This window comes from Pteropus alecto, unplaced genomic scaffold (genome assembly GCF_000325575.1).
Source record: "Pteropus alecto unplaced genomic scaffold, ASM32557v1 scaffold276, whole genome shotgun sequence".
In the NCBI taxonomy this organism is placed as follows: Eukaryota; Metazoa; Chordata; class Mammalia; order Chiroptera; family Pteropodidae; genus Pteropus; species Pteropus alecto.
In genome coordinates, this window is record NW_006438074.1 from 3,555,368 (window position 1) to 3,565,324 (window position 9,957).

Sequence of the window (9,957 nt, forward strand, 5' to 3'; positions counted from 1 at the left end):
CACACCCCTGGAAGCCCACAGAAACTAGCAACACCTAATGCTTCACTTCATTCTTCCACCAACTCGACAAGTCACTTTTTTTTTTTAATACCTGGATTTCTCCATCAACTGGCAATTAGGCTTTACCTGGCTTTGGGATTTTAGAGTGAAATTTCAATAATAATGCAAATGTTTCCTAGAGACTGTTTTCACAGTTACCTGTCCATTGGGAACTGTCTCCTAGAACAAAGAATAAGCAAGGCTAGCAGCAGCTAGGCTTGAAAATCTGATATGCGAAGAATTATTCACCAGTGAGTGCCCAGCTTTTCTGTCTTTTGTAGCCTGTCTCATGGCTGTTTATAGCACGTGGAAACCCGTATGTCTCAACTGCTCCCTAAAAACAAGCCTCTATTACCTAAGTGGGGATGGAGTCTTTGGCCAGAGGAGGTGGCAGGAAATGCAGTTTACAGTGTGTCTCCTGCCAAGCCTGGGCAGAGTTCTTAGAAGCAGCCAATAAGTGCCCCTACCAAGCCACTGAGTCAAAAGGACTTGGCATTAACAGTGTGCTAGACTTTAATGTGAGCTTGCCTGATTTATGTACCTAGAGCTTCCCTGGTATTCTCTGGATTTCCAGACACCTCTTATTAGCTGCCTTTCTGTGACCCTCTTCAGGAAGGCCATGACATTTCCTGAGCTGAGGAACGGGAGTTCCCTTTTCCGTAGGCACATGCCATCCCTTTTCGCCAGGTACCCTTTGAGTCACCCAGGTTCTCACCTTTCACAATTGAGTAAAATTGATGAAGTTCTCCTAAAATTCCCATTTGTCCAACTTTACCTCAAACTGGCCCACTTTCCAGAAGTTTATAACTTTGTGACATGCATGAAGTATGTGATTCCCACAGCTTCCCACAGGGACGGTACTTGTTCTGGAAAACGCACTGGCCTAGTATGCAGAAAGTTTTGGCCAGTGGTTTTCAACTCGCTGCAAATGAGAACTGCTTATAAAGATTTTTCTAAATAGAGATGGCAAAGCTTTCCCCTTCAGATTTCAATTCAGTTATTTCTAGCCAAGACCCTGCCCTTGCCCCTGCCCCTGCTACTTGGGGTCCTTAGGCACCTGTTTCCTTATCTCTTGAACTTGGATCAAGATAATCAACCTATCTCACACAGATATGGTGGGTATGACTGGCAGGATGGAGGAAATAAAGTATTAGAAGTGCTCTGTAAACTGGAAAGTGCCAGTTAAGATCTCAGGCTACTATGGCCTTGCCTTGTTTCATTCCTTCCTTCTTCATTCTGTCTTAACTCCCATTCTTTACCACTTCCATCAACTCCACACTCCAAATTATAGTATTCAACAGACTCCTCCCTATCCCCCCAAACCTCTGAGATTTCAGTATGCCTTGCTTCCCTGGGCTAGGATGAGCTTCTGAAAGAGTAACTAATCCTTCCTCATGGCTTTAAATAGAACTGTTCCTGTTTCATCCCAGACAGATGAGAACCTTCTTGGCTTTCAAGACTCCCTCATAGATATTCAGCATCATCCCAATGACACTGCTCAGTCTTATTTCTGAAGTGTAAGCCCATTTGCAGACCAATGGGGGCTTTGCCTGGGGTTCCCATGCAGGTTGCATTAGGAAAGGTACAAAATGGAAGACGTTTGCCACTTCCACTGTCATTCTACTGCCATCGCTTTAGGGTTCTGGGGCATCTCCCCCTTCCACTTAACTGCCAGGGTCTAAGTAAGGCCTACTCCCAGGGACTCATCTGGGCAGCCACACCTGTGGTTTGAAATATTCTTTATTTTGTAAACATTTGTGTTTAAAATAGATGAACCCTGCTCACAATTCATATACTGGACCCGAGACACAGTACACAAAGTTCACCCGTCACAGGGAGAAGGTGGGGGCTCAGGAGCAGTTAGGGGTGCCCGGGGCTGGGCTGAGTCTCAGGACAGCAGATGCAGAGGTGGTGAGGAGTAAACAGGCAGGAGCGCCTGTTCAACAGTCTGGGCCTAATGCCAGATCCCAAGCCACCTCCTGGACTGGGGAAATTTAGGGGTAAGAGGCTGACTCTGGTACCTGTAAAGAATAACTGTACCCTAACATCCCAACCCTCCTCCTGTTCCAGTTGTGGCCTTGTGGATGGAGCCAATCAGGCCATAGAATTTGCCCCCATGTTTTCCCTTCCAGAACCCCTAGGGTACAGTAAAAACAGAGCCCCTCTGTCCTGAGAGGGCTAGGAGAGAAAGGCTCGGCCTGATCTTCAGGGAAAGCTGCAATACTGACCCAAAAGTTGGAGCCAATGCAGATATAACTTGCCCGTTCTGAAGTCCCAGCTGAGCGCACTTGAGGGTTGGCATCACCGACCTCCCGTCCCCCAGTGTGATGCTGCATGTGTTCTGACACTTGAGGAGCTGGTCCTCAAGGAAGCATCCCTAGCCATAATCATGACTTCCTCCTAGAGTCAGCTCTCTAAATTTCTCATTAGCCAATGCCTTATAACTATTCCTGCCTTCCTTTTCCCTTTGCTATGCTAACCTAACCCCCATTCCTACATCTTGAGCCACCCTCTCCTGCTATATTCTGGTTTAGTAAGAGTCTGGAGGAAAGGTTTGGCGATTACAACCCCTGCCCTTTTTGGAGGAGTAAGGAAGTGGGGCTCTCAATCCTTCATGTGTGTGCCCTGGATTTTGGTCCTTAGCTGGTGAATGCTTAATGCCCAGTTCTTTGTTTTAGCTCTAGCCCCAGCCATGCAATGTGGCTAATATGTAGCGGAAGGTGGGGTGGGGGGAGCCCTACTAGGGCTGGTAACTGGCTTGTCCCTTCCTTAAAGGGCCTCCTTCAAGCTACTCTTGGACCATATGGGGTTAAAGAAACTTCTTGCTGAACAAGGAGCTCTGGAGGAAGGAGCCTCTTCCCTCCACCTGTAGCCACAGTGTGGTTGGCAAACAAACCCTCGAGCCTCCACCTCAGGAGCTAGAGGGACAAGATGAGCACTTTGTCTTGAAGGCTGATGAGACCAACAAAGCATTTCTACCCAGGGCCTGCTTTCATTCTTCCCACGAAGCCCCGACTCTTCTCCCACAAACTTTGGGTCTCAGGAGAACTTTGAGAGCTGAAAGCTGGGTTCAGTGAAGGCCCACCTGGTTTTGTTACCTCTCACTTGCCAGGAAGTTGTGGAATGCTCTTCTCACACAAGAAATGGAAGGCGGAGCCCAGGAAGCCCCGAGGCTGCCACACTCCCCTCTGGTTTGCTGGCCTGCTCTCCCTCCTCTTAACCGGATACTTAGAAGCCAGTCTTTTATTTCCAAATGCTCTCCCTTCTGGAGTGGGTGGTTGGCTTGTCACTGTCACTCCCCCGGGGCTCTCCTTGCCCCTGCAGTGCCCTCCAGTCTTGGCCCATGTTTTTAAATTCAGGAGCCCAGATGGGAAGAAATTGTGTACACGCGGCGTGGGAGGTAGAAAATGGAGGTGGCTTTTTATCCCCGCCACCCCTCATTTTTTTTCTTCTCTGAAGCACCTGCCTCTGAGCTCAGTTCCCCCAAGAGGCAGGTGGGCAGGCAGCCAAGCAAGGCCAAAGCTGGGGTATGGGGAGGAGGAGGCACGGAGAGGTAGGACAGCCCCAGGCTAAGGAGCTCTTCAGTGTTTCCTTCCTACCTTGATGTCTCACTTTCCCAGATCATTGGTGAGGCAGGCCCATGGCACAGGAAGGGATGGTCAGGAGGAGAGGATGGGAAGAAGCACCCCATAGCCTTCGGCCCACCCGCAAAGCAGGGTGAGGGTTCTCCCAGGAGCAGAGACGGAACATCCTCATGAGCCTGCGTCCATTCCCTTGGACAGGGTTGGGAAGAACAGGAAGAAAGCAGCTCCACCAGCAGCCACACAGCCGGACACACAGGGAAAGGGATGTGAGGGGCTTTGATGCAAAACATACTGGAGGGGAAAGGGGCAGAGAAAGAGAAGCGGGAAGAAGAGAGGAAAAGTGAACAGGAGGAAAGATGCACTGAGAAAAAGCCTAAAGTGGCCTTGACTCTGACTGGGCCATTGTCCGGGGAGCTTGGGGCGGTGAGACAGTACTTGTAGCACATCTGGGGCTCATAGCAGGCCTGCGGCTGGGGAAACGGGCTGAAGGATACCACTCCAGGTGAAGGGCTGGGGGCAGAGGCTGCTCAGAGATGACAGCGGAGCTGCTTGCGGGGCCAGGCAGGGGGAGTAGCAGCTACTGATATTCCACAGGGTCACCCAAATGAGAGGAGAAGCAAGGCAAAGCCCAGACTCCCTGTCTGCCCGCAGGCCTCCTGAGGGGAGGGGGGATAGTGTGGGTGCTCCATGCAGGACCCTCAGCACCAGCAGGTTTTTGAAGAGTTCGCTGGGCCCTCAGGTTTGCTCTCATCCTCCTCGAGCTCTGCCAGTGCCATCTCATTGCTGGCACGTGTCCGGACACCATCCAGTTCCTTCCTATGGGCCTGCAGCACCAGCTCCGTCAGACGCGTGAAAGACTGGGAAACCAAGGGGCACAGGTGAGTCCGTGTTTCCTCCTTTTCCCCTCGCAACCTTGTAACTGGCCGAGGGCGGGCTCTCATCTCATCTTGGCTCTCCTATCTGCTACCTTCTCTTCTCGCTTCCCCACTCCGGACTCAGCCAGAGACATAGGGCAACTGGGCTTCAGAGCACTCACCTCTTTAATGTTGAGGTTGGTGCAGGCACTTGTTTCATAGAAGTCCATGCCATACTCCTTAGCCAGCTGCAAGAAAAGAACATTCTTGAAAGGGAATCAGTAAGAGAAGGGAGGTCGCACTGTATCTGGCACATATTTCTACCATTCCCTCACAGCCACGCTGTGTTGTAACAATTCTCAGAATAGATAACTTCTCAGATAAGACATAGGCTAGCAGAGAATGGGAGAAGAAGTCCCACAAACACCCCCACACGTACACGTACACACCCAACACACATATCATATAGTAAGAGACAAAGACACCAAAATGTGGCAATATGGCAGGTTAATCTAGAACGTGAGCATTGGAGTCAAAGAGACCTGGACTTGTATATCAGTGCTGCCACAGCTATACGACCTTGGACAAGATATTTATTTTCTCTCGGCCCAGCTTTGTCATCTGTTAAAGGCGGATGAGAATGTCTGTCAACCAAGGTGTGGAATGATTAAATGGGGTCGTCCATCTCAAAGCACTTGCTTAGCACAGGGCTACACATAAGTGCTCAATAAATACTATCATTCCAGTAGGGTCTGCTTCTCCTTTCAAATTTTTCAATGACCATGTATTATTTTTTAATACTAAAGAATCAATGTTACCTTAAGTGTTAGTGGAATGTTATTGACTAAAGAAGGAGAGAAAAGCTCTTGAGGCCCTCAGAGTGGGTGGATGACTCTAGTCTCAGTAGTATCCATCGTTCTCTCTGTTCTCTGGGCGGAAGTTCCCCCTGTATGTGTGGACCGTGCCCTCGGGGTCATATCCCACCCCCTCTGTCCCCATGGCTTCTCTGACTGTGGGCCCTTCTTTCCCTCACTTTCCTTCCTACCTCTTTCCAAGTGTAAGAAGTACAGGGAAGGGGTGTGGAGGGGGGTGGATGACTGTAAGACGGTAGCTATGCCTGAATGCTGTTAGAGAAGAAGCAACTTGAAGTTCTTCCTTATCGCTAACACTGGGATGAGCTCTTCAGCAGAGGTAATCCTGTTTTAGGGGACTTGGAGCTGAGAGAGTTGCTGTCCAAGAGGCCTTCGTTTCAGGATGGGCCCCAAATCACTGTTCTGAAGGACAGAATGCAAACTCTCAAGGATGGCAACTCCCAGTGCCTTAGGCTACTATAGGAGGTATATGGATGTGTTATTGCTGGAGGTATGAATGTGCTTGACGGTGGTGATAGAATCCTGGGTCTCAACTCTCAGGACTGACCATCCAAGGCGGCGGGAAACCTCAAGGGATGGATTCAGCCAGCTCACTCCCACTTACCTGCTGCCCTTGCTCTCTTCCCACCTGCCGTTTCTGCTCTTCATCGGCCTTATTCCCTATAAGGATCTTCTGGACACCTTCTGGTGCATACTAGGGACAAAGGACAGGCAGAATTACCAGTGAGTGCTGCCTTTCTCTTCCATCTTCCCACCAAACAGTCTATACTGACATCAACAACTGCATCAAATTTAAGAGCCCTAGGGACAGAGCAGGCTGACTGGGTGCAGGTGCCAGGCTTCCCTAAGAACCACAACTGACCCCAGGTGTCCCAGAGGGATGTCATATGGATAGCTCAGAGTAGGAGACACTGATTAATGCTGGTGCTTCTTTGGGTTGGATACCTGGTATCTGAGCTGGAAAGGACACTGGTCTTGAGTCCAACCCCTCATTCTATAGGTAAGGAACTGTGGACTCAAGAGAGCTCAAGTTGCTTGCCCAGGGCTCCACAGCTGTCGTGGCACAGCCAGGACTAGAATTCCACCTGGTCCTGAGATTTTGGGAAGGAAGCTGTTCGCAGGGTGGGCTCTGACTTAACTCACTTCCAGGAAGAAACAGCCATAGAGGCAGGGCAGGGGCATAGAGCATGGGGGGCATGCAGCTTGGGCTTCTTCCCCATGTCTTACTCACCCAGAGGTCTTTAACCAGGGCTGCGGAAGGCAAGGTTTCCTGGCAGAGTCTGTCTGCTCGCCAACTCCAAGAGCTTCAGCCTTTCTCATCTGGCCCTCACTCTGCCTTCCCCTCTGAGTGCCCTCCCCCAACCCCGACAATGAGGCGTTATCTCCTACCTCATCCACATCACTGACCCACTTCATGATGTGCTGGTAAGAGCGCTCGCTGCTAATGTCGTAGACTAAAAATATTCCCTGAGAGAGAGAGAAGGAGATACGGGGGAGGCAGACACACCTTAAATACTGGGTACCACTCTCCTTGCTCCCTTATTGTTTAGCACCATGAGGACCCCTCAACTCCCAGAAATGTCTCCTCCTCTCTCAGCCCCCCAAAGAAATGGCTTCCTAAGCCCACTGCAGAACTGAGGTAGGAAGGCACCAAATACTTCCACCTGGGACTATGGCCCAGGGTGGAGGCTGAGGGTCGAGGACCTGCCTAGAGTGAGTGCTCAGAGAATAATGGTCCTCGAACAACTGAAAGACGTCCCTGAGGCTCTCCTCCCCAACAGGCAATCTGAGGGCCCTATTTGGGGAGTCAGTGGCATAGATACCTCAAACACCCAGAGCTTGTATTGAGGGTGGCAGCATCCCACCTCTGAACCCTGAAACTGATGGCTCACCTGGGCCCGTCGATAGTACTGCTTTGTGATGGTCTGATATCTCTCCTGCCCAGCTGTGTCCCTGCAGTAGAAAGCCAAACCCTCAGAAGAGCGGGGAGCGTGGAAGCAGGCGGGGAGGGGAGAAGCAGGAGCTGGGAGACCCTGTGCCCTTGCAGGAAAAACTGGGGAGCTGCAGTAGAGCTTCGGTCCCCAAGGGGATCCAAGCATATCTGACTCTGCGGGAGAAGGGTCTCGTCATCTGGTCCTCACAGGGCTCACAGGACCTTGTCAACTACATCTGCACCAAGAGCCACAACTGTAAGTGGGCCTTGGATGGCTCTCTCTAGAATTTGGCCACTGTAGCCAGACTGGTTGGATTGTTCCACCTCTGGTCCCTATGGGATCTCCGAAGGCAACACCCATATCAGTCTTTAGGAGGCAGCCCCACAGGCTGGCAACTGCAGTGAGTTCTTTCAAGAGCGGCAGGCCAGAGAGCCATAGCAGCCCCCTGTGGCCACTTGTGGGACTGCACCGCGTGGCATCAAGGAACTCAGCAAGGTCCCACCCTAGATGGTGTAGCCCATCCTCCTTCCAATCCCATCACAGTGCAACAGGGCCCAAAGACAAAGCCTTAATCTAAGGCAAACCCACAGTGGTTAGTTTGCCAATCCCTTCTAATTCTTGCCTTCTGGTGACTTGTGGTTAATTCCATAAGGTTTCTTAAGAAAGAGATAGGAAATTTAGGGAGCAGGATATGGGCTTTGAGTCTTCTGCTGCTCTTCATCGAAGAGGTTGCCAGAGTGCCGATTGAAACTCGGGACTTTTCACATGGTCATGGCAGCTAGGGAGCAGCCATGGTCCTCTCCTCCCACCCAACTCACCAAATCTGTATCCGCACTTTGATGCCATCTACCTCTATGGTCTTCATCTTAAAGTCGACACCTAAGAAAAAGAAGAGAGCACGAAGATTAGGAACTGAGAACCACTGAGAACTGAACAGCCAGGCCCAGGGCACTCACGGTTGAAGGGATCTCCTTTGGTTTAATTTGGCAGAAAGATGGCATGAGGTAAGGGCCTTGTTGAGCCAAAAACTGACCCTACAGAAGCGTCTGGTGCTTTGAATGGGGCTTCCCTTCCTCCTTGAGCTGAAAGTTGCCAGCTGTAAAAGGCTTGGGGGCACAGAAAATGAATGTGGGTGAATACGGGCGAATTCACTCCATAGCTGCCTCACTTGGCCCCAAACGTGTCTCACTCTATTCACGTGTGATGTCTTCCTAGCTATGCTTCTGGAGAGGACCACTGTATCTTTCCTTCCTGGAAGTCTAATTCCTAGTAAGAGACCTCATGGGCCTGGGTTTTTCTCCCTCTGCCTTATTAATAACCAGGAGGGGTTATTAGTAACCCCATTGCGAATGTGGGGAGGGTGCACAGAGCCTGCAGAGAAGAAGACTGTTTTTCACTCCATGGTGTTTATGAAGCCCTCAGTGCCTAGCAAAGGCCACCAAGGAGAAGGCCTGGAAGATCTATTGTCGACTAACCCATTTGCCGTGGGAGACACAATGGTTGACTAGAAGGAGGATGGGCTTTGAAGTCAGGCCTGAGCTTAGATCTGATTCTGGCCACTTAACTCATGGCTATGACTTTGAGCTTGCTTCTCTGAGCTTCCATTTGCTCATCAGTAAAATGGGAACATTATCAGTCATTTCAGAGGGTCGCGGAGAAGACCAGGTGAGATATAGTGCCTGGCACCTGGTGGCTATTAAATCTACTTCTGGTATCATTATGCCCCAGTACTGTCCTGGTCCACAATGGGTGCTCACGAGTGACTGCCAATGACCAGCTGAAGAGGCGGCGACACAGTGCATTGTTGGGGAAGGGAGAGGGAAAAAACAGTGTTCTAAGGCTCATCTGCCCAAGGGCTTGAGGAGCTAAGCTGCCACAAGAAACAGGACACATAGGGATTTGGCAAACCAGCCCAGGATGGAAATATATTGGGGAAATTTGTAGCATGAGAAGTCAGCACTAACCAGCAACATGCAGGCTTAAATCTGAGTGATGAGAGATGAGGGGAGAGGTTTTTATCACCCCGCCTCTCCCCAGCCCTAACTGTGCTCAGGTACCATGCCCAGTGATTCAAGAGCCGTGTCTAGTAGGTTAATTAAGCTTAAGTCCTCATGTACTCCCTGGAGACAAGTCAGTACTGGGCATTGTTAACCAGTTTTCAGTTGGAGAATATGGAAAAGGCAGAGTTCTGGACCGTAGTCACCACGCTGCACAATAGGGCCCCAAAATACGCCAAAGGTGCCAGAACTGCCCACACCGATGCAGTTCCACCTGGGCATTAGTGCTCTGCCAATGGGAATGCTTCTACCTTTATCCATCCTGTCCCCAGATTAAGTTCAGGCTCTTCTCTCTCACCACAGAGACCACTCATTATTTAATTAGAGGGAGAAAAAAATTCAGAACGGACAACCCAAACTAAATCAAGTTGGTCTGACATGAATCATTATTTGCGGGCCCAAGGTGAGTTTTATCTATTGAGCTGTATTTTTCCAAATGGGTGAGCCCGGCAGTCATTCTTCCAAGTGTGCTAAAATGTGCAGAAGAGGAGGGTGAAAGGTGAGGGGTGTCTAGCGCAGGATGGGGGGGTCCCTAGCATGCTCACACCCTCCCTAGACAAACAGAGGTCAAGAATTTGCCTCTCCAAAATCTGGCATAGAAGAGATCGTGAAATTTT

The 9,957-nt window shown here is 50.3% G+C and overlaps 1 protein-coding gene across 1 annotated transcript in view; it reads right to left on the bottom strand.

The window, feature by feature from the left end:
• Positions 1–1,761: 1,761 nt before the first annotated feature.
• The window catches only part of RAB15 (RAB15, member RAS oncogene family), a 22,366-nt gene continuing 14,170 nt past the window's right edge, over positions 1,762–9,957 (bottom strand). The window contains exons 2-7 of the mRNA XM_006915126.3: positions 8,102–8,162; positions 7,242–7,302; positions 6,739–6,816; positions 5,954–6,043; positions 4,660–4,725; positions 1,762–4,480 (exon numbers count right to left, since the gene is read on the bottom strand). Coding sequence (XP_006915188.1) covers positions 4,322–4,480; positions 4,660–4,725; positions 5,954–6,043; positions 6,739–6,816; positions 7,242–7,302; positions 8,102–8,162 — 515 coding nt within the window. The 3' untranslated portion in view covers positions 1,762–4,321. The remainder of the gene's footprint in view (positions 4,481–4,659; positions 4,726–5,953; positions 6,044–6,738; positions 6,817–7,241; positions 7,303–8,101; positions 8,163–9,957) is intronic.